The 25,264-nt window shown below is 43.4% G+C and overlaps 1 protein-coding gene across 1 annotated transcript in view; it reads right to left on the bottom strand.

Moving 5' to 3' along the window:
* The window catches only part of txk (TXK tyrosine kinase), a 57,177-nt gene extending 32,530 nt beyond the window's left edge, over positions 1-24,647 (bottom strand). The window contains exon 1 of the mRNA XM_055636614.1: positions 24,397-24,647. Coding sequence (XP_055492589.1) covers positions 24,397-24,412 — 16 coding nt within the window. The 5' untranslated portion in view covers positions 24,413-24,647. The remainder of the gene's footprint in view (positions 1-24,396) is intronic.
* Between the last annotated feature and the right edge of the window lie 617 nt (positions 24,648-25,264).

The raw sequence follows: 25,264 nt of genomic DNA, 5'->3' as shown, positions 1-25,264 counted from the left end.
AAGCAGGGACGACCTGAAATTGGAGAAGCCAATGTTCATACCGCTGGGGTGTAAACTACCCAAGCGAAATATTAGGTGCTGCTCCTCCAATTTACGGTGGGCCTCACTCTGGCCATGGAGGAGGCCCAGGACAGAAAGGTCGGATTCGGAATGGGAGGGGGAGTTGAAGTGTTGAGCCACCAGGAGATCAGGTTGGTTATTGTGAACTGAGTGGAGGTGTTGTGCAAAGCGATCGCCAAGCCTGCACTTGGTCTCAATGAGGTTGATCATACGCTGAATAATCCAACCACATTTTTGTTTTGGAAATGGAAATAAATAATAGAAATTGCATGCATTGCAACGTGTAAAAAGAGTTGAGATACTGTATTATAATTTTGCTGCATGTCATTGTGGTATATATCATGTCTTGATTGGTGAATATGTTTAGTTTGTGACTTTATTTGAAGCAGAAATAATATGTGAATGCTTCATTGAGCATAATTCTGACCGGTAGCTACGCATTTCATCCAAGCACATTATCGCACGCGTCTTAAATGACCACCTAAACTGTCATTTGGCAACTTAAAAAGCTGCCAAGGTTGCCCGGCTGACAACAGGGAAAAAAAATTAAGTGAGAGCCCTGCAAGGTGTATAATATTTTTGACACTGTCATAGGCCTTTCTTACAAAGTCAAATGTGGGTCCCTTGAAGGCAGACACGGGTGAAATTATTATGGGCAACAAGGAAATGGCAGAAGAGTTGAATAGGTCTTCGGATCTGTCTTCACTAAGGAAGACACAAACAATCTCCCAGATGTACTGGAGGACAGAGGACCTAAGAGGGTCGAGGAACTGAAGAGAAAGAGAAAACGGGGAATTACAGACCAGTTAGCCTGACTTCGGTGGTGGGAAAGATGCTGGAGTCAATTATTAAAGAGGTAATAATGGAGCATTTGGATAGCAGTAAAAGGATTAGTCCAAGTCAACATGGATTTATGAAAGGGGGAAATCATGCTTGACTAATCTTCTGGAATTCTTTGAGGATGTGACAAGTAAAATGGATGAAGGGTTGTAGTGTATCTAGACTTTCAGAAAGCCTTTGATAAGGTCCCGCACGGGAGACTGGTGACTAAAATTAGAGCACATGGTATTGAGGGTAGGGTGTTGACATGGATAAAAAATTGGTTGGCAGACCGGAAGCAAAGAGTAGGAGTGAACGGGTCCTTTTCAGAATGGCAGGCAGTGGCGAGTGGAGTGCCGCAAGGCTAAGTGTTGGGGCCGCAACTGTTTACCATATATATTAACGATTTGGAAGAGGGAATTAGGAGCAACACTAGCAAGTTTGCAGATGACACAAAGCTGCGTGGCAGTGTAAACTGTGAAGAGGATGTTAGGAGGTTGCAGGGTGCATGACAGTTGCAGTATAATATAGATAAATGTGAGGTTATCCACTTTGGCGGCAAAGACAAGAGGTCAGATTATTATCTCAATGGGGTTAGGTTAGGTAAGGGAGAGACACAGCGAGACCTGGGCGTCCTTGTACACCGGTCACTGAAAGTTGGCGTGCAGGTACAGCAGGCAGTGAAGAAAGCTAATGGAATGTTAGCCTTCATAACAAGAGGATTTCAGTATAGGAGTAAAGAGGTTCTTCTGCAGTTGTATAGGGCTCTGGTGAGACCACATCTGGAGTATTGTGTACAGTTTTGGTCTCCTAATTTGAGGAAGGACATCCTTGTGATTGAGGCAGTGAGCGTAGGTTCACGAGATTGATCCCTAGGATGGCGGGACTGTCATATGAGGAAAGATTGAAAAGACTAGGCTTGTATTCACTGGAGTTTAGAAGGGTGAGGAGGGATCTTATAGAAACATATAAAATTATATAAGGACTGGACAAGCTATATGCAGGAAAAATGTTCCCAACGTTGGGCGAGTCCAGAACCAGGGGCCACAGTCTTAGAATAAAGGGGAGGCCATTTAACACTGAGATGAGAAAAAACGTTTTCACCCAGAGAGTTGTGAATTTATGGAATTCCCTGCCACAGAGGGCAGTGGAGGCCAAGTCACTGGATGCATTTAAGAAAGAGTTAGATAGAGCTCTAGGGGCTAGTGGAGTCAAGGGATATGGGGAGAAGGCAGGCATGGGTTATTGATAGAGACGATCAGCCATGATCACAATGAATGGTGGTGCTGGCTCGAAGGGCCGAATGGCCTCCTCCTGCACCTATTTTCTATGTTTCTATATGCTGTCACAACACACTGTAGCCTCTAAACAAGCCTTCAGTAATTTTCCTTGCCCTCCATTTCAGAATAATAGTGTTTTAAGCCAATAACTCGACACTAGCACTGGCAATAAATAAATAAATAAATAAATAGATAAATAAATAAATAAATAAATAAATAAATGGCGCAGCTTTCCAGCCCCTTATCTCATTGGCCACGTTCGGCTGCAAATCGGTGTCAATCTGGTGAACCATCATCCTCTTGTCGTGGGGATGGGGGATTGGGATTAAATATAAAATTGAAATTGAATTAAAAAAATTTTAAAAAATTAATAAATTAAAAAAAAAAAAAAAAAACAACATTATTTGTTATTTGCACTTTATCAGTTTATTTATTCATGTGTTTTGTAGTAAATGCCTATTATGCTCTGTGTGCTGAAGCAAAGCAAGAGTTTCATTGGCCTATCTGGGACACATGACAATAAACTTGAACTTGAACTTGAACTTGACTATATGGGAAAAAAAGCGCCAACTACATAAAAGTAACTTGAGCATCAACCGCAGCGGATTCCCCACATTCCTCACAAGATACAAGATACAAGATACATTTATTGTCATTTGGACACCTTGAGGTCCAAACGAAAATGCCGTTTCTGCAGCCATACATTACAAACAAATAGACCCAAGACACAACATAATTTACATAAACATCCATCACATCGCTGTGATGGAAGGCCAAAAAAACTTATTTCTCCACTGCACTCTCCTCCCCACGATGTCAGAGTCCAAGTCAAAGCCCCCGGCTGGCGATGGCTATTGTCCCGCGGCCATTAAAGCTACGCCGGGTGGTGCAAGGTCGCACACCGGGTCTTGGTGTTAGAGCCCCCGGTGTGCGCTCGCAAAGTCCCGCGGCCATTCCAAGCCGCGCGGGGCAGTGATGTAGGCCCCGCTCCAGGAGCTCTTCGACCCCGCAACTCGGGCGGGTGAAGTCGCCGTTGCGAGAGCCCTGAAAAGCGGTCTCCCTCCAGGGACCCGCGGGCTCCCGGTGCCGCCGTCCACAGACCTGTCGTTGGAGCCTCCGACTCTCCGGTCGGGCCGCAGCAGCAGCAGCAGCAGCAGCAGCAGCAGCAGCAGCAGCAGCGCTCCTCCACCGCTCCACCCGCTCCGGACTCGGCCAGCCCCGCGACGGCGACGGTGAGTTGTAGCACCAGAGTCCCCGGCTTCTTCCTGTTGTAGGCCGCTCCTCGTTGCGGCCCCAACGACAACGGAAACCCGACGAGAAAAGATCGGGTCTCCAGTGCAGAGAGAGATTTAAAAAGTTTCCCCCCCAACAAAAAAAAAACACACACACCCCAACAAAAAATAACAAAAACTACATTAAAACACAGACAGAAAAATAATAAAACGCGGACAGACTGCAGAGGCCGCTGCTGACCAGAGTCGCACCGTCCACTGTGATGGAAGGCAAAAAAGTCCAATCTTCATCCTCTTTTCCAGCAAAGGAAGGGACAGACAGACTGTTGGAGAAGCAATATAGATCAGCCACGATTGTATGACGGAGTAGACTTGATGGTCCGAATGGCCTAATTTTTCTCCTATCACTTGTGAACATGAACATTCCAGATTTATTTACTCAGTTAAATTTAAATTCTCCTGATCCTGAATTCAGTAACCCACCACTATAAAATGAGGGGCAACATAAAATATTTTCTCATTACTGCTATAATGAGGACACCTTTCATGTTATTTCTCTATAAATATAAAATGCACTTAAAAATGCAAAACTTTCCTGAATCCTGACTCAATCATCAAATTAACACAGAAACCAAAATTAGTTTCCAACCTACAAATATTACCTTGCTTCCTTCCCCACCCCCCTCCAAGTAAAATAATAGCATGACTTAAGATAAAAAATAAAAATAGAAGATTTAATCATAAAATTAGTTTGAGTGTAGTTTATTATTGTCACGCGTACTGAAGTACAGTGAAAAGATTTACTTTGCATGCAATCCAGTCAATTAAAAGATTTTACATGAATACAATCAAGCCATCCACGTGCACAGATAAAGGTTAAAGGGTACAGCATTTAGTGCAAAATATAACATTGAGGTCCGATAAAGTCCAATTAAAGACAGTTCAAAGGTCTCCAATGAGGTAGGTGGGAGGTCAGGATTGCACTCCAGTTGATGATAGGAGTGCCCGGGGTGCGACTCGTCCTTGATTATGCTGGTGGCCTTGCTGAGGCAGCGTGAAGTGTAGATGGAGTCAATGGAAGGGAGGCTGGTTTGTGTGATGGTCTGGGCTGTGTCCACAACTCCTTGCAATTTCTTGTTGTCTTGGATGGAGCTGTTGCCAAACCAGGTTGTCATGTATACCAATTAGTTGCTCTCCACTGCACATCTGTAGAAGTTGGTGAGGGTTGTTAGGGACACGCTAAACTTCCAAAGGCTTCTAAGGAAATAGAGGCATCCGTGTGTTTTCTTGGCCATTGCTTCAATGTGGCTGGCCCTGGACAAATTGCTGCTGATGTTTATTCCTAGGAACTTGAACCTTTCGATTATCACGCGCCATCAATATAGACACGCTTGTGTGTACAGCTTCGCTTCGTGAAGTCAATCACTATGTCTTGCTGACCTTGAAATTACCTGAAAAGATGTGGTTTGCTGCCATAGAATGTATTTCTATCTCTGACAATTTTGAACAAGAATGCAGTCATCATGCAGTAATCATAGAACATAGAACAGTACAGCATAGGTACAGGCCCCTTGGCCCACAATGTCCATGCTGAACATGATACCAATTCTTATCTGCCTGCTCATAATCCATATACCTCCATTCAATATCCCTCCATTCCCTGTATATCCGTATTGAGTATTGAGTATATGAGTATTGTACTTCCGGTGGCGCTGGTGCCAGCAGCCTCCACCTACAGCCCGGTATCTTTTTGTTTTTTAGTTTATTTAGTTATGTTAAAGTGTGTTTTTTTTGTGTTTTTTTGTGTTTTTATGTGGGGGAAGAGGGCACGGTGCGGGGGATACCGTCCTTCAGCCGCTTCCTGGTGAGGACGCGACTATTATTCGAGTCGCGTCCTCGCCCCCCCCCCCCCCTCCCCCCTCCCCCCACAGCGGCCTACCTGCCTGGATTGGCGCGGCCTTTCCTGCCGGGATCGACCAGAGCTCCAGCAGCGGCAGGACAGCGCTGAAACATCGCGGGGCTGGCGATGCCTTACCGGGGGTCGCCGTCTGGAGCCCGGAGTGCCGGACCTGCTGCACCGACATCATGGAGCTGCGGTTTGCTGAGCTCCCAACGCGGGCGGCGCTGACTACAACGCGGGGTCCTGCGACTCTGCCCAGCTCGGCCTGTGGACTCAGGAGCTGCAGACTCCGGCAGCGGGAGGCGGCTGATCAGAAGGTCCAGGCCGCTGAGGAGGAGGATGCTCACCGTCGGGGTTCGGCGTCGGCGTTCCACCAGCCCGGCGTGAGGACCTGAACATCGGGCCACCCGGGGCGGCGACTGCGGGTGCTCGGAAGGCCCCGACCACGGATGAACACGGAGGGGAGGCTGGCTGGACTATGGTGCCTTCCTCACCTTGGTGCCATTTATGTTATGTTGTGTCGTGGACTTTATGTGTTTGTGCTTTTTTAAACATTTTTAATTCAATTTCAATTTTATTTTTAATATGTTTTATTATTTATTTATTATTTATTTTTTATTATTTTTCTTGTGATTTGTTTTTAACGATACTGCCTGTAAGGGAAATTCATTTCGTTGTCTCAAATCGAGACAATGACAATAAATTTGAATACAATACAATACAATACAATATGCCTATCCAAAAGCCTCCTAGATGCCACTATCACATCCGGCTCAACCACCAACCCCAGCAGTGCATTCCAGACACTCACCAACTGTGTGAAAAGGTATCCTGCACAGCTCTTTTAACCTTTGCACCTCTCACCTAAAAGCTTGATATTTACAAGTACTTGATATTTACATCCTAGGAAAAAGCTTCTTACTGTCTACCTTGCCTACACATCCAATCTATATTACTAAAAGTCTGATCTTGACCACTTCCTGTTGTTCTGTATATTGATTTTAGAAAAAACGCTGCCACTTACGGCTGTGATTTTTGGCCATCTTACTCAGATTCCCCCTCCACTGTGCAGGACAAGAGGATTTTTTTCCCATCGATGAAAAATAAGAGAGTTAGTAGTGTTTAAAAAGTGTTGAGATTCTCTCTCCTGAAGGCCATGCCCCTTCCGGAGGGACTATAAAACCCGGAAGTGTTGAGTGCTTCAGTAAGTCTCTGCAAGATGGGGGAGCGTTGGGGTCATGTCTCCCAGTCTGGGCTGTGAATATCACTTAACACATGTCTACTAAACTGTGAGTGTGGTTTTACTGACCTTGAGTGCCCTTAATGTGGTTTGAAAATGAAAATATGGTTGGTTTGAAATAAAGCACAGTAAATGGTTGGTGGCGATTGGTTTGAAATAAAGCACGGCAAATGGATGGTGGTGGTAGTTGGTTTGAAATAAACATAGTAACATAGAAACATAGAAATTAGGTGCAGAGGTAGGCCATTCGGCCCTTCGAGCCTGCACCGCTATTCAATATGATCATGGCTGATCATCCAACTCAGTATCCTATACCTGCATTCTCTCCATACCCCCTGATCCCTTTAGCCACAAGGGCCACTTCTAACTCCCTCTTAAATATAGCCAATGAACTGGCCTCAACTACCTTCTGTGGCAGAGAATTCCACAGATTCACCACTCTCTGTGTGAAAAATGTTTTTCTCATCTCGGTAAAGCACAGCAAATGGTTGGTGGTGGTGGTTGGTTTGAAATAAAGCACATGATTAAAAGTCTAAACTTGACAATTTCCTGTTTGCACTCTATATTAATTTTAGATTAAATGTTACCACTTACGGCTGTGAATTTTGGTCATCTTACTCAGTCCCTCTCCGCTCATCAGGTGCAGAGGATTCTTCCCATCAATTAAAATTAAAAGTGTTAAAAAAATTTGAGAATCTCTCTCCTGTCAATCACACCAAGATCACGCCCCTTCCGGTGGGAGGGGGGGAGGGATTATAATATCCGGAAGTGTGGGTGTGGCTCAGTCTCTTCAAGATGGAGGACGGAGAGATCATGACTCTGTTTGAGCTGTGAATCGCACTGAATGTCTACTGAACTGTGTGTGGTGTTTAAGTGGTGTTTTGTGTTGATTGAAATGGTATGAAACTGCATTTGAATTTGGTGGCCTTGCACCCTGCTTGACGGGTACGAAACTGCACTTGAATTTGGTGGCCTTGCACCCTGCTTTAAGTGGTAGGAAATTGCACCTGAATTTGTTGGCCTTGCACCCTGCTTGAAGTGGTATGAAACTGCATTTGAATTTGGTGGCCTTGCACCCTGCTTGAAATGGAATTTCAAGGAATAGCCGTGCGTCAACTGCCAGCCCACCAGCCGTGTGAGGTGTCAGCACATCAGGCTTGAGTGCTGAGCTGCCACCACAAGAATCCATTTGGCCCACAATGTCCATACTAGCCCTCTGGAAACCAGTCCCTTCAGCCCACAACACCCATACCAGCGCTCCAGAAAGCCCCCCCTCCACTGGCCACCAATATTGGAATTGGTGGAGAGGTGGAATATTGCGTTGGGGGACCAGCCCTCCCATGTGAACATGGGACCCAACGGGTCCCACTTCGTCTAGTAATTTTATATACCTCTATCAGGACTCTCTCAACCTCCGACATTGCAGAGAAAACATTCCAAGTCTCTCCAACCTCTTCCTGTAGCTTCACCTTATCAAATAATTTGAACATGTTAGTAAGACATGCACAAAGCCATGCCTTGTACCTAATTAACCCATTCTCTTCCAAATGGAAATAAATCTTATCCCATAGAGTTCCCTCCAATATCTTATCTACCACTTATGTGGGGCTCACTAGCCTATAATCCACTGGATTCTCTCCACTTCTCTTTATCTAATCTTGACTCTAATGTATCTGTTTATGGGGTAGGAGATTGCAACTTTCACGTGGTCCGCCCTGTTTCAACTAATGGAATCAACCCGGCGTGCACAATCAAATAAGATCAAATATAACAAGTTGTCCCACAACTTTAGGCTGTGCATGCCATCCGCAAAAAGAAGAAGATTGTAACTTATAAATTTGCCTCATTAGCTTTATGAACATTCGTGCTACAATGAAACAATATAACCCATAAAATAGGAGGTATATTTTTAGATACAAACCATAAAAATGTTATTCACATTTTAGATATGACGCATCAGCGCTACCAGTCAGGAAATGGGTTGCTAAATATAGCAAAGGTGGTGGGAGGCATCGTTTTGTTCTCTGAATATTCCAATGAACTGAGCAGAAAGAATCAGAAAAACTTTCAAAGGAACGCAGATTATGCAAATGAATCGATAGGTCATTTGATGGAAATCTCTGTTTGTGATGCAATTAAAGTTAATCTAATCTAATTTAAAAAAATCATCTGTGATCATTCCTACTTGATCAAATGCAAGATTTTCAGATGGATAATGAGAGACTGGGAGCTGCTAACAATTGTCTCCTTGACCACAGTTACTGCAAGCCCATTATGAAACTTTCATACAGATCCACAATTAGCTACTGATTTGAACTTTTATTTATTCATTTATCAGGATCTGAGCATCACAAGTAGACCCATAGACTAATAGAGAGTGATAGTGTCGTGCAGCATGGAAACAGGCCCATCGGCCCAACTGAGTAAGGCCAGGATTTATACCCAACCAATAGCACATGAAAAGTCGTTGATAGAGCACTTTTTCTGAACCACCGTAGCCCTTGTGTTGAAAGCATTTCCGCAGGTCAGTTAGGGAGGCAGATCCACTTGGCACCTAAAAGATCTGGCTATATATTTCCAAGTGAGGATGGCGTGTAACTGGGAGGGGAATATACCAACCTCGCTTGGAGATATGTGGCGCTGGAGTTGCTATATAACTTGCGTAAGCGATAAATGCAGCGCATTTTGGGGATAACGGAGTTGATGTGCACCAGTGGTGAATTTAGTTAATTTAGTTCATAATCTGGAATATAATGAAGAGACTGTCTCTTAGGTCATTCCAGACCTGAAGACTGCTGTCTGAATTGGAAAAGCTATCACACAGGTCGGTCATGAACATGGAACAATACAGCACAGGAACAGGCCCTTCAGCCCACAGAAACTGGCAGAGCAGCTGCCTCACAGCACCAGAGACCTGGGTTCAAGGTCAGTTTATTGTCACATGTGCCACTTAAGGTACAATGAAATTTCAGTTACCATACAACCATACTACAGGTAAGTAAAAAGCAACAAGACACACAACCACGTAAAAGTTGACATAAACATCCATCACAGTGGATTCCATCCACATGCTTCACTGTGAGGGAAGTCAATCAAGTTCAATCTTCTTCCTCTTCAATTCTAACCTCAGGTGCTGTCTGTGTGGAGTTTGCACCTTCTCCCAGTGATCATGTGGGTTCCCTCGGGTTCTCCGCTTTCCTCGTAAGTTATGAATTCATGATTTGCAGCACATGAATAGAATTAAATCAAACACAAAAGGTAGAGAGAAGGGAAATGAAAATGGGGGGAAGGCAGAAGAATGGGGATGGGAGGGAGAGAGAGATCTGGCATAAATTGGCAGATTCAAAGGATCGAATGGCCTAATTCTTCTAGGAGAATTAAGGCAATGAATCAACAGGACGTGTCGACTTACATCCAGATTATAATTACACCAGTTGTAAGTGTAGTCAAGAGAGAGTTAGATAGTTAGATTTAGCTCTTAGGGCCAAAGGAATCAAGGGATATGGGGGGAAAGCAGGAACTGGGTACTGATTTTAGATGATCAGCCATGATCACATTAAATGATGGTGCTGGCTCGAAGGGCCGAATGGCCTACTCCTGCACCTATTTTTCTATGTTTCTAAAATTCTATAACTTCCGCATTAGATTAGAGGGACCAAATGTAACCCCATTATTTAAGAAAAGAGAGGGGAGAGAAAAAAAAGAACTACACTGACATTATTGGTATGGGAAATTATACAATATATTATGAAGGAAGTCATAAAGAGGAATGAAATTAATAGTAATTTTGGACAGTATTAACATGCATTTATCATCAGAGAGTCATGGACAGCATGGAAACAGGTCCTTTGGGGCAACTTGCCCATGCGGACCAAGATGCAATATCTACACTCATCCCACCTGAGAGATCCCACTCTCTCTCTACTTACTCTTGAATCTCCCTGTCTCTAGAATGGACAACAGAGTAATGTCAAGGGCCAATTGCGAACGGTTCGAGGGGGGAAGTGAATACGGAGGTCAAAGTACTGTATATGAATGCACAAAGTATAAGGAATAAAGTGGACGAGTTTGAGGCTCAGTTAGAAACTGGCAAGTTGATGTTGTGGGAATTAATGATACATGGCTGCAAGAGGGCCAGGGTTGGGAACTGAATATTCAAGGGTATACCTCCTATCGAAAAGACAGACAGGTGGGTAGAGGGGGTGGGGTTGCCCTGTTGGTGAGGAATGAAATTCAATCTCTTGCAAGGGGTAACATTGAAACAGGAGATGTGGAGTCAGTATGGATAGAACTAAGGAATTGTAAGGGGTCCCTAATGGGACTAATCTACAGGCCCCCAAACAGTAGCCTGGACATAGGGTGCAAGTTGAATCAGGAGTTAAAATTGGCATGTAGTAAAAGTAATGCTGTGGTTGTTATGGGAGATTTCAACATGCAGGTAGACTGGGAAAATCAGGTTGGTACTGGACCCCAAGAAAGGGACTTTGTAGAGTGCCTTTGTGATGGATTCTTAGAACAGCTTGTATTGGAGCCTACCAGGGAGAAGGCAATTCTGGATTTAGTGTTATGTAATGAACCGGATTTGATAAAGGACCTCGAGGTTAATGAGCCATTAGGAGGCAGTGACCATAACATGGTCAGGTTTAATCTACAATTGGAGAGGGAGAAGAGTAGATCGGAGGTGTCAGTGTTGCAGTTGAATAAAGGGGACTATGGGGCCATGAGGGAGGAGCTGGCCAAAGTTGACTGGAAAGATTCACTAGCAGGGATGACAGTGGAACAAAAATGGCAGGTGTTTCTAGGAATAATACAGGAGGTGCAGGATCAGTTCATTCCTAGGAGGAAGAAAGATTCCAAGGGGAGAAAGGGACGACCGTGGCTGACAAGGGACGTCAGGCAAAGATGAGCGGGAAGCAAGAGGATTGGGTAATGTTTAAAGAACAACAGAAGATAACCAAAAAGACAATACGGGGAGAAAAGATGAGGTACGAGGGTAAGCTAGCCAAGAATATAAAGCAGGATAGTAAAAGCTTCTTTAGGTATGTGAAGAGGAAAAAATTAGTTAAGACTAAAATTGGACCCTTGAAGACCGAAAAAGGTGAATTTATTATGGGGATCAAGGAAATGGCAGATGAGTTGAACAGGTACTTTGGATCTGTCTTCACTGAAGAAGACACAAACAATCTTCCTGATATAGTGGTGGCCAGAGGAACTGGGGTGACAGAGGAACTGAAGGAAATCCACATTAGGCAGGAAATATTGTTGGACAGACTGATGGGACTGAAGGCTGATAAATCCCCAGGGCCTGATGGTCTGCATCCCAGGGTACTTAAGGAAGTGGCTCTAGAAATCGAGGACACATTGGTGATCATTCTCCAATGTTCTATAGACTCAGGATCAATTACTGTGGATTAGAGGGTAGCTAATGTTATCTTACTGTGAGGAGGGTGCTATGAGAATGCAGGGTAACTTGGACAGGTTGGGGGAGTGGGCAGATGCATGGCAAATGATGTTTAATGTGGATAAATGTGAGGTTATCCACTTTGGTAGCAAAAAAAGGAAGGCAGATTACCATCTAAATGGCGTCAAGTTGGGAAAAGAGGAAGTACAACAGGATCTGGGGGTCCTTGTACATCAGTCTATGAAAGTAAGCATGCAGGTACAGCAGGCAGTGAAGAAAGTAAATGGCATAGTGGCCTTTATAAAAAGAGGAATCTAATATAGGAGAAAAGAGGTCCTTCTGCAGTTGTACAGAGCCCTAGTGAGACCACACCTGGAGTATTGTGTGTAGTTTTGGTCCCCTAATTTGAGGAAGGACATTCTTGCTATTGAGGGAGTGCAGCATAGGTTTACAAGGTTAATTCCCGGGATGGCGGGACTGTCATATGCTGAGAGAATGGAACAGCTGGGCTTGTACACTGCAGTTTAGAAGGATGAGAGAGGATCACATAGAAACATTTAAGATTGTTAAGGGCTTGGACACGCTAGAGGCAGGAAACATGTTCCCGATGTTTGGGGAGACCAGAACCAGGGGCCACAGATTAAGAATAAGGAGTAAGCCATTTAGAACGGAGACGAGGAAACACTTTTTCTCACAGAGAGTGGTGAGTCTGTGGAATTCTCTGCCTCAAAGGGTGGTGGAGGCAGGTTCTCTGGATGCTTTCAAGAGAGAGAGCTAGATAGGGCTCTTAAAAATAGCAGTCAGGGGATATGGGGAGAAGGCAGGAACGGGGTACTGATTGGGGATGATCAGCCATGATCACATTGAATGGCAGTGCTGGCTCGAAGGGCCGAATGGCCTACTGCTGCATCTATTGTCTATTGCCTATCCTTTTCCCCCTTATGTATGTAAGAAATATTTTGGGATTGTCCTTAATGCTACCCGCCAGAGCTATCTCCTGGCCCCTTGTTGCCCTTCTGATTTCCTTTTTTTTTTAATATACTCCTTAGTTCCCTAAACTCCTCCAGGGATGCACTGGATCCCAGCTGCCTTTACCTGTCCCATGCATCCTTCTTGTTTTTGACTAATGCCTCAATTTCCCTCGTCAGCCAAGCATCCTTACGTTTGCCTGCTTTGCCCTTCACTGTAACGGGGACGTATACATCCTGAGTTTTCTTCAGTACACTTTTAAAAACATCCCACTTGACCAATGTTCCTTTCCCCTCAAATAACCTGCTCCAGTCAACTTGAGCAAGACCGTATCTCATACCCTCAAAGTTGGCCTTGCCCCAGAGGAGCATTTTAACCTGTGGATTCTCTCCGTCCCTGTCCATAACACTCTTAAACCAAATCGAACTGTGGTCACTGGTTCCAAAAGTCTCCTCCACACACACTTCATTAACTTGCCCTTCCCAATTTCCCAATACTAGATCCAGCGTTGCCCTGTCACATGTAGGGGCCTCCACATACGGCTTAAGAAAACTCTCCTGAACACTTTCGAGGAATTGCACCAAATCTAAACCATTCACGCTATGAATTTCCCAGTCTATATTGGGGAAGTTAAAATCCTCTACTACAACAACCTTATTCGATCGGCAGCTGTCTGCAATCTCCTGACACATTTGTTCTTCTAATTCCTGTTGACTACTCAGGGGTCTGTAGTACACCCCCAACAAGGTGATCATCCCTTTCTTGTTCCTCAGCTCCACCCATATAGCCTCACTAGACGAACTGTCCATAATGTCACCTCTGAACACAGCCCTGACATCCTCCTTAACCAACATGCAGCCCCCCCTCCTCTTTTTCCCTCAGCCATGTCTCACCTGAAGCTCCTGTACCCTGGAACATTGAGCTGCCAGTCTTGCTCCTCGCATTCTTCAGGGAACGGGGATTCCCCTCCTCCACCATAGATGAGGCTCGCACCAGGGTCTCTTCCATACCCCGCAACACTGCTCTCTCTCCCCATCCCCGCACTCGTAACAAGGGCAGAGTCCCCCTAGTCCTCACCTTTCACCCCACCAGCCGTGACATACAACAAATAATCCTACGTCATTTCCGCCACCTCCAACGTGACCCCACCACTCGCCACATCTTCCCATCTCCCCCAATGTCTGCCTTCCGCAAAGATGCTCCCTCTGCAACTCCCTTGTCAATTCTTCCCTTCCCTCCCGTACCACCCCCTCCCCGGGCACTTTCCGTTGCAACCGCAAGAAATGCAACACCTGTCCCTTTACCTCCCCCCTCGACTCCATTCAAGGACCCAAGCAATCGTTCCAGGTGCGACAGAGGTTCACCTGTATCTCCTCCAACCTCATCTACTGCATTCGCTGCTCTAGATGTCAGCTGATCTATATCGGTGAGACTAAGCGGAGGTTGGGCGATCGTTTCGCTGAACACCTCCGCTCGGTCCGCAAGAACCTACCTGACCTCCCGGTGGCTCGGCACTTCAACTCCCCCTCCCATTCCCCATCCAACCTCTCTGTCCTGGGTCTCCTCCATTGCCAGAGTGAGCAACACCGGAAATTGGAGGAACAGCACCTCATATTCCGCTTGGGTTGCTTGCATCCGGTTGGCATGAACATTGAATTCTCCCAATTTTGCTAGCCCTTGCTGTCTCCTCCCCTTCCTTAGCCCTCGAGCTGTCTCCTCCCATCCCCCAGCCTTCAGGCTCCTCCTCCTCTTTTTTTTCCTTCCTTCACCCTGCCACCCCCTATCAATCTGAAGAAGGGTTTCGGCCCGAAACTTTACCTATTTCCTTTGCTCCATAGATGCTGCTGCACCCGCTGAGTTTCTCCAGCATTTTTGTGTACCTTGCTCCTCCCTTAACTAGGTTTCAGTCATGGCTACAACGTCCCAGTCGCTCGTACCTATCCATGCCCTAAGCTCATCTGCCTTACCCGTCAGGCCCCTTGCTTTAAAATACGTGCTGTTTAAGCCAACCCTCCTTCCTCACTCGCCGCCTTCCACCTGCCCATTAAATCCACTAACCTTTCCCACACCACCCTCCATACCCACTTCTAGCCTCTCATGTGCCTCTGTCATGCACGAGATCCACCCCCTGCCAATCTAGTTTAAACCCTCCCGTGTAGCATTAGCAAACCTTCCCACAAGGATGTTGGTCGCCCTCCAGTTTAGGTGCAACCCACCCCTTTGATACAGGTCACCCCTGCCCTGGAAGATCCCAATGATCCAGAAATCTGAATCCCTGCTCCCTGCACCATAGAAACATAGAAACATAGAAATTAGGTGCAAGAGTAGGCCATTCGGCCCTTCGAGCCTGCACCGCCATTTAATATGATCACGGATCACCAACTCAGCCACTCCTCGGTCATATATTATTGCAATCAAGTCACCACAATGTATAAACAGACCACAAAATGAACTATGTTTGCTCATTGTGCATGTAAATGCTGCCTAGATTAACTTCCCCATTTAATGTTATGAATCCAACAGAAGTCTGAAGAAGTGTCTCGACCCGAAACATCACTCATTCGTTCTCTCCAGAGATGTGGCCTGTCCCCTTGAATTACTCCAGCATTTTGTGTCTATCTTAGAAGTATTTTGTTATACATCACTCCTGTTTGAAATATTTTGATTGTAATAGTCTCATCAAGTCCTTATACAGCTGTTTAGGGGTTCTCAATTATAATGCAGAAGTCTGTATTTCTATGATGTAAATACCTTGGGTGTGAGGCTCCAGTCTGTCACCGTTTGATTTTCAGGGCTACTGGTGTCAGAAACATTCAGATGCTGATTTTCCATGGCTAATCTTGAGAAACAGAGGGCAATGCTGGTGTCATTCTACAAAGGTGCCAAGAAGTTCAAATCAAGCCAGGAATGAAGTCACTATCGTGTTGTCATTAAAAGCAGAATCATGAAGCAATAGCAGCAGTTATTGGGAATTCTATTATGTTATTAAAATGTTGGCGATCAGTTTGAAGATGGCTTCCGACCCGATACGTCACCTGTCCTTTTTCTCCAGACATGCTGCCTGACCCGTTGAGATACTCCAGCACTTTGTGTCTATCTTCAGTATAAACCAGCACCTGCAGTTCCATCCCTTCACCTTAGTAGATTATTATCTTTAAACATTCTTCACCTTTTTAAATAGGATTTTCATTGCTTTAATAAATAAACCTTAACCCTTTCCAAATATTCTATACTCCTTATATGGAGGCATTTACTTCCTGCTCTCAACCCCAATAAACTTGACTCATTTAATGTTACTAATGCACAATCAGTAGTTGAAGTTGTTAGTAATGCATTCAAAAAGAAAGAGCTCAATTTGTTGAGGGTCCTGAGATCGCAAGCACAGAGAGCTGAGAGATCTTTGCATTGGTCCTCCAAAGAGGGTGGGTATCAACCAGGTGCAGGGCAAAGAGGACTGAGGCTTCTATCTCTCCTAGCCTCCCACAACCAAATTAAAAGTGTTTTATTTTTCTGTGAGCAGCAGGTGCACGCAGCAGTTCATCTTATCACATCATCTGATTTTCTTTCTGTGGAAGTGGTTTATCTTCATTTGACACCTCCTCCCATCAACCAGCTTAGACATTCAAAACGCACAGCTTATATGTATAACTCAAAGCCTTAACCTCAAATTTACCAGGGCACTGTACAAATGTATGCTTCTCACTGTATTCCTTTAATGGTTTTTCCATGGTTATTCCATCTAGGGATTAATATTTTTCACTTCAAGACAACTATCCAAACAATTATCCAACTATTCTTCATCTGTAGACATCTATCTTCTATCTATCTATCTATCTTATGTATAACAAAAACTCTGATCTTGTTATCTTCCAGTTAGCATGGTTTTTCTATTTGCGCAAAAAAGATATATGATAGCACTACAATTTTTCGCCACCTTACCATTCTCCTGTGCTGCAAGTGCAACAAGTTTTGTTCCAATCGATGGTATATTTAAAAGTTATTAAGGTTTAAAAATCTTAAAAACCGCGCATGCGCAGATTTGTCTCCTCTCCTATCAGTCACCGCCACGCAAATTGGTCTCCTCTCCTGTCAGTCACTGCCACGGCCGGGACGGCGATGCCCCTTCCTGCACCATCGCCATGCTGATTGGCCGCGTCCACTGTCAGTCACCGGCGGAGCCCGCCTTGCCCGGCGCGACGCCCCTTCCTGCACCATCACCGCACTGATTGACTGCGTCCGCTGTCAATCACTGGTGGTGCTCGCCTAGCCCAGCGAGGAGAATAAAGCTGAAGAAGCGGAGTGAGCAGAGTGTGCATGACCAATGTTCTGCCGGGTGGAGAGTGGCTAGGGCTGCATCTGCGGGCACCGACGATCCAGGGCCTGGGCTCCGACGATGCGGGTGAGGGAGGAATTGGGGAAGGGATGAGGATAGGGGAAAGAAAATGGAGGGTGAAGAGATAGGGGAGGGAGAGCTGGGGGATGAGGGGAAATGAGCAGCACCTGCGCAGTTGGGGGCTATGGGTGTGTGGTGGAAATTTGCATTGGGGAATGGGTTGCGTTGGGGGAACGGGTTGCGTTGGGGGAATGGGTGAGTGGTTGAATATTGCATTTGGGGAGCACTTAGTCTAATAGACTTTAAAAATAATTCTCCATTTGGTTCCCTGCTTGATCATTCTAGAATAATATTAATGCCTGCTGGATCTCCCAGTTCCGATCCACTTCCCCTTCCCATACCAACCTTTCTGTCTTGGCCTCCTCCGCTGTCAGGGTGAGGCCACACGCAAACTGGAGGAACAGCACCTTGTGTCCATTTGGGTAGCTTACAACCCAATGGTATGAACATTGAATTCTCCAATTTTAGGTGATTAACCGCAGCCCTTTCCTCTTCCCCCATCACCTTCCACCTGCATCTCTTCATCTGACTTCTCCTTACCTCACCACCTTCTGTGTTCCTCCCATATCTGGCCTTTGACCACCCATCTGCCAATCAAATTCCTCCTCACCTGTATCCACCTATCACTTGCCAGGCTTTATCCCGCCTCAATCTCTCTTCCAGCTTTCTCCCCCCTACTACAATCAATGTGAAGAAGGGTCCCGACCGGAAGCGCCGCCTATTCCTTTGCTCCATAGATGCTGCCTCACCCGCTGAGTTTCTCCAGCATTTTTGTCTACCTTCGATTTTTCCAGCATCTGCAGTTCCTTCTTAAAAATAACTCAGCAGGTCATGCAGCATCTCTGGAGAAAAGGGATGGGTGACGTTTCAGGTCTGAAGAAACGTTACCCATCATTTTTCTCCAGAAATGTTGTCACACCCACTGAGTTACTCCAGCATTTTGTGTCAATCTTTAATGCAATAATAACATCCATTCCTTGAAATATCAGGGGGTCTCTCTCTGAGTCGACCAATTGAGTACTGGTCCCTCACACCCTAATCCCTCCACAACAATTCTGTGCTTAGTCTATTCCTTGGTCAGAATGAATCTTCTAAATTGCACAATAGTTTAATACCAACTGATTCCTTTACCATTTAATTGTTAAAATAGTTAGAAAAGTGGCTGTCAAATGAACATTGGACTTTCATATAGGGATGTGTAATATCAGTCTTCAGTATCCGTGTGAGATAGCACCTTGCAACTTTGCAGCTGCATGGATTTTTTTGCCACTGATCTCACTTGCTGTCTTTATGGTTTTAACCTTTGCCCAAATGCAAACTCCATTTTATCCCAATTGTGACAATGATGCAATCAAGTTCAAATTTTGAAATCCAGTCAGACTTTGGAATTGGTTTTCAGCAGACCACAGAACACATGGGAACAGCGTGAATAATGGCTTAAAATTCCCTGTTGGCGATTAATTAAACATTTCTCCCCAGAATTGTTTGTTTTACTAAAAATTGTCATATGAATAAAACTAACACCTCTTACACTACCAAGGACTTCTTTTCTAATTGTGTGTTTTTGTACTAATTTCATTTTTATTTTTGGACAATCTTTTTCTTTTCAGTTACTTGCAGAATTTGTGTGTTATTAAGGTATAATTGAGGTATAATTTATGTTTTTGCGTGTTGTCTGAGTGTATCTGTGATTTACTGCAAGCAAGATTTTCATCGTACGTGATGTGTTTGTGTTTGTGATTTGAACTTGAACTTTGACGAGCTAATGGTTGTTTAGGCAAAACAGTCGTGACATTTGTTGCCTCGGTCTATCTTTCCTGCTATTGTATCTCAGTCTATTTTCAACCTCTTTCACCTCTTCAATTCCAACGATAGAAGCTGAAGAGAAGCACTCACTCTACATGAATGACCACTGCTCATGTCTGAGTCTTGTCAATCTTGATATTGGAGGAGCAGCACCTATATTTTGTTTGGGTGGCTTACAACTCAGCAGTATGAATATTGATTTCTACAACTTCAAATAACCCTTGCTCTCTGTCCCTCCCCCACCTTAATTCTCTGACTAGTTTCACTGTCCTGATTAATTTTATTGATTGTGCACCTCCTTGTCCCCTCAGCTAACAATGAACCATTCTACATTTCCTTATCATCATCTGCTTTGATCTGTCATTTTCAAACCTTACCCTTCCATATCTCAAGACCCTCTCCCGACTCTCAGTCTGAAGAATCTCAACCCGAAACATCACCCATTCCTTCTCTCCAGATTGTGGCCTGTTCCACTAAATCATGCACAGTCTGGGGTGGGAGATTGCAACCTTCACGTGGTCCGCCCTGTTCCGACGAATGCAATCAACCTGGTGTGCACAATCAAATAAGATCAAATAGAACAAGTTGCCTACAAATTTAGGCTGTGCAAGCCATACGGGAGTTTTTAGCTGGTAAATGTTTCCCTGTGTTACACTCAGGATGTGACGCAGAGGTCCGATTGAACAGTTTACAGTTATGTTCATTGTGATTCATCTCACAGAAAACATAAGTTCTAGAAAATTAATCTCCAGGCTAAGGTACAACTAAATGAACTTTAAGCACACATTTGAATTACTTTAATTGAAGAGGAAACAATTTTCAATGCTGTGAAAACTCTGTTTAACCTTTAATACCCTATTTTGGAAAAACTGCCAAACCCTTAACCTCAACCACCTAAAAGACCAAGAACAGGAAGCACTTGGGAACACCACCACCACCTGCAGGTTCACCACCAGGTCATGCACCATTCTAATTTGGAAATGTATCACCACTTCTTCATTTATAGGAAAGAACTGCTGATGCTGGTTTAAATCAAAGATAGACACAAAATGCTGGGGTAACTGCGGGACAGGTAGCATCTTTAGAGAGAAGGAATGGGTGACATTTCAGACTGAAGAAGGGTCTCGACCCAAAACGTCACCCATCCCTTTTCTCCAGAGATACTGCCTGTTCCGCTGAGTTACTCCAGCATTTTATGCCTATCTTTGATAATGTAAACTTCGATTCAGTAGAGATATTGTATTGTCTAATCCTGTCCATGCCTGATGCTCACACCGGCAATCAACAGTGTTTATTGAACAGAAATCGGGAGCAAGAAATACACCTGACCTTCAATATTTCATGCTAATCTACAGCTTTTAACATAACAGTGCATCCCAAGCCAATGCCTATAAGCATTTGGAAACAAAAGTTGATGCAGAGCTGAAGAGTAGATCTTGGGAGGTGTGACTAAATGTCACCAAAGAGATAGTCTTTAAAGGAAAATAGAGAAGAGAAAGGCAGAAAAATGCAAAGGGTCATTTTCAATGGTGGAATTTCAGCATGGAATGTCTGATTAGCAGCAGAATTTTGGATGCACTGATGTTTCTGGAGGGTTTTGCACAAAAAGCTGGTGGAGGAAGTATTGGAATTGTGGAGGAAGTCACACGAGAAGAAGTCTGCAGCATGTGTGCTGACTCTGGAGCAGAGATGGGTGAAGTTGTGCAGATGCCTTGTGCACCACGTTAACCCGCACAAGAGTCACGTAATTATGATGGGACAAGAAACATAGTGGGATCTAAGCCAATGAGGCAATTTTCTCTCCAATCCCATCAGGCTTTCAAAATTAATTCAATTTCAAATTGTTTTGATATTGTTGAAATATGCAAAAGCATGAAGTAAAATTGCCCAGCCACAAGAGAAAATAAGCAATGTAATAATAGGGTTAAATGCAGAATCTTTAAGTAAGAGTAGAGTAATCAAGAACCAGAGGACATAGACTTAAGGTGAGCGGGCGGGGGGGAGATTTAATACCCTTTTTTACACAACGGGTAGAGGGTATATTGAATGAGCTGCCAGAAGTGGTAGTTGAGGCAGGTAATATTACAAAGTTTAAAATACATTTGGGCAGGTACATGGATAGGATAGGTTTAGAAGAATATGGACCAAATATAAGCAGGTAGATGAGGCATGTCGGTCGGTGTAGGCACGTTGTGCCAAAGGGCCTGTTTGCGTGATGTATAACTATGACTCTAATAATACAAGAACATACATCACACAAGAGAGCAATGCTAGGTAGACTGAGATAAAGATCACCTCTGCACCATGTCTTAAAGGCAGACGACAAGTTGCAGTTGCAGCGAAACACTGCAGTGACTGTGATCAATAGACAATAAAAATATCTGATTCTCAGAAGGATTGGATGGATGCAATATTGCTGGCTACAATGTCTTCTGGAAATATAACTTAGGAAAAAAAGGTTAAAGAGGGGCAGTAATTGATCAAGGATATTCGAGCACTGGAAAAGAATGATAACTGATATTAATTTGAATTTGCGCATGCTTTCAGAAAGTACAAAAGCAAGGAACTTACATTGTCTTTATATGTATTATATCGTCGTACCACAGGCAGCTTATCAATTCCATTTACATGGGTTTTAAAGATTTTTGACGGGTTTAAATCTTATTGAATTCCATAATGGATTTGGACTTTGCTGATAATAAATGTTTATTGCCCCTAATCCTCTGGAAGTGATAATAAGTTAGCTTCTTTAACCACTGCAATCAACATGGTAAAGAAATCTTACAATAATGTTAAAGAAGGAACTGCTGATGCTGGAAAATCGAAGGCAGACAAAAATGCTGCAGAAACTCAGCGGGTGAGGCAGCATCTATGGAGCGATGGAAATAGGCGACGTTTCGGGTCAAGACCCTTCTTCAGACCTTAAGGTTGTTCTTAACATTACAATAATGTTAAGTAGGAAGCACAATGATTTTTTGCCTCAATGATAATAAAGGAATGTGTAAGATTGTGATTTGGAATGGAATTCAGAGAAAATATTGACCAGAGCTGAAATACATCACCTGCATGGTAAGAATTATCAATTTGGAGATGGGGGGCTTACAAAGGAGTAACTCGAGAGAAACTGTAATGGAAATGATTTGTTTGCTCGTGTGTCAGACGACGTTCTGCCATTGCTTGATGGTCAATGAAGCAAATTGGCAAAAGACCCAAAGAAGATATTAAGCCAAAATAACTAAATGGAGAAATTTGTCATCTGGAATGCATTGCCTGAAAGGTGGCAAAAAAAGTTCAATGGGAGCTTATCAAGGGAATCGGGTGATTATTTAATCGAGGAATATTTGCAGGAACTCATCGAATAACTCTTCCACAGAGCTGATGCAGGCACAACACAATTATGCCTATTTCTATACACTTTGTACTAATCGGAGATTGTGTTTAGGTATGGCGATACTTTACTGAACTGTATGCAAAAAAAGAATTTAACAATCCATCTGTACATATGATAATCAAGTACCATTGAACAATCTGAACAGTCACCTATGGATCTGCATTACCACATGATTCTATAATACAGCAGTACAGATACCACAACACTCATGTGTGAAGTAACAGACCCTGCATATTAAACTCTTCATCATGGCATCAAAAATCCAATCATCATCCACAGACACACTAAACTGTTCAGGATAATATGGTTTGAATATTCAGGTGGAATCATAGAAAATTCACAATGTAGTCAGAGGCCATTTGACCAATTGCGTCAGCAGCAAAAGAATTACCCAATCTAACTTCATCTTGCGATGCTTGCTCCGTGGCCCTGCAGGTCATAGCTCTTTGGATGCACATATAAGCATCTTTCTAATGTAGTGAAGACGTCAGCAAAGAGATCCAGCCTCAGATCACCCACCAGTGCAAACATATCTCTTCAGCTTCCCTCCACTAATGACTTTATGCCCATTGGTTTTCAACTTCCTTTCTAATGAAAACAGTGCATTCAAGATGCAGCGTTATGGGGCTTTGGTTAGTCCAAATTTAGAGTATTATGTGCAGTTCTGGTCTCCCCATTTACAGGTGGGATGTGGAGGCTTTAAAAGAATGCAGAGGTGGTTTACCAGGATGATGCTTGGATTAGGGGATATTAGCTACAGGGAGAGTTTGGGCAGACAGATTGCTTTCTCTGGAATGCCACAGATTGCAGGGAAACCTAATAGAAGTCTACAAAATTATGTGCGACATAGGTAGGATAGAAAGTCAGAAGCTTTTTTTGAGGATGGAAAAAATCAAACACTAGAGGCCTGAGGTTTAAGGTGTGAGATGTAAAGTTTAAAGGAGATATAATTGGCAGGTTTCCATATTTCTATCAGTATCATTGTTGTCAAGATAGAAAACAGCACTAATAGAAGAAACACAATTAGATGAAACTCCAGAATTTTGTGAAATATACCTGTTAAATTGCCAATGAGACAAGATGGCGACTGTATTTAAATAAATGTCCATACAGGGAAGACAACTGAACGGTTAGCATTATGCACCCTAACTACTTGTCTGACTGCAAAAACTACTCCTAGTACACCAACAGCATCATTTGCCATTCTTTATTTAGTATAGTCTGACTGTAAATTTGATATTCAAATTCTATATTCACATAAACAAATGACATTCGATATTCACACAAACATGACAACATAAACAAAAAACGTTTCTCCATTCATGTTTAAAAAGTCTAATGTAAATTCGAAGCATTAGGAATGAATTATAAAGTAATCATTCACGCATTCTAACTTGTGTATCTGAAAATCATTTATCCACTCGTTAAAAAAAGGCCAAACCATTTTCTCTTTACAAAAGTCTTTAAAAATGTCATTTCTTTTTTCCCCTCAGAGGCCAAATGGCCTCCTCCTGCACCGATTTTCTATGTTTTCTATGCAATAGAGGTGAAAATTAAGCAATGAAACCGACCAACCTTTCATACACTCAACTGCTCCAATATAAATTATTTTTGGTAATAATGCATGTATTTAAATTTTTGTTTTCATAAGTGACACATATAACTTTGAATTATGCAGTCAGAGAATAAGCATTTTAACGCGGTCAGAGAATAAGCATTATTCAAAGAAAATACAGCCTAAGTTATACCTATTTTGAAAGCATTTTGCACCATACAACCTATCGCTCATAGAAATATTCATTTCCACAGGTTGACTAACTCAAAATTGGCTATTTATTCCCATTCCAAATATTTCCTCTTTATTCTGTGCATACGGTAAACACATGTAATAGGATAGTTACTTACAAGTAGAAAGAATCATTATTTTCTTTTACTGCAATTAAAACATCCTTTTGAACGGCGACTGCTTAAGCTTTTCAATGCTTTTCATCCTCAATGTATTGCTTGAAGCATGCACAGTCTGGTAATGTTTAGCTAGTGAACGTTTCGCTGTGTTACATTCAGGATGTGACATAGAGATCCGATGTAACAGTTTTCAGTTATGTTCATTGTGATTCATCTCACAAGTTCTAGAAAATTAAACTCCAGGCTAAGGTACAACTAAATGAACTTTAAGCATACATATGAAATACTTTAATTGAAAAGGAAACAATTATCAATGCTGTGAAAACTCTGTTTTACCATTAATACCCTATTTTGGAAACACCTGCCAAACCCTTAATCTCAACCACCTAAAAGACCAAGAGCAGAAAGTACTTGGGAACAACACCACCTGCAGGTTTACCACCAGGTCGTGCACCATTTTCATTTGGAAATGTATCACCATTTCTTCATTGGTAGGAAAGAACTGCTGATGCTGGTTTAAATCGAAGGTAGACACAAAATACTGGAGTAACTCAGCGGGACAGGCAGCATCTCCGGAGAGAAGGAATGGGTGACGTTTCGGGTCGAGACCACTTCTTCATTATTATTGATCAGAATACTGGAACTCTGAACCCAGAAGCATTAGGAGAGCACCTTCACCACAAGGGCTACTGCAGTTCAAGCAGGTGGAGATAAATGTTGGCTTCACAAACAACATCTGTATTGTGGGAATAAATATAAATATTTTTAAGGTTTATGAATTGGGTCTTTAGTTCTAAAAATGCATCCTCTTAAGAATGGGGGAGTGGCAGGTAGTTAATGATGATGCAAGATGAAAGATGGAATTGAG

This window comes from Leucoraja erinacea, chromosome 1, assembly GCF_028641065.1.
Source record: "Leucoraja erinacea ecotype New England chromosome 1, Leri_hhj_1, whole genome shotgun sequence".
Lineage (NCBI taxonomy): Eukaryota > Metazoa > Chordata > Chondrichthyes > Rajiformes > Rajidae > Leucoraja > Leucoraja erinaceus.
Note: the sequence above shows the minus strand (reverse complement) of the source record. Positions and strands in the feature narration are given on the sequence as shown.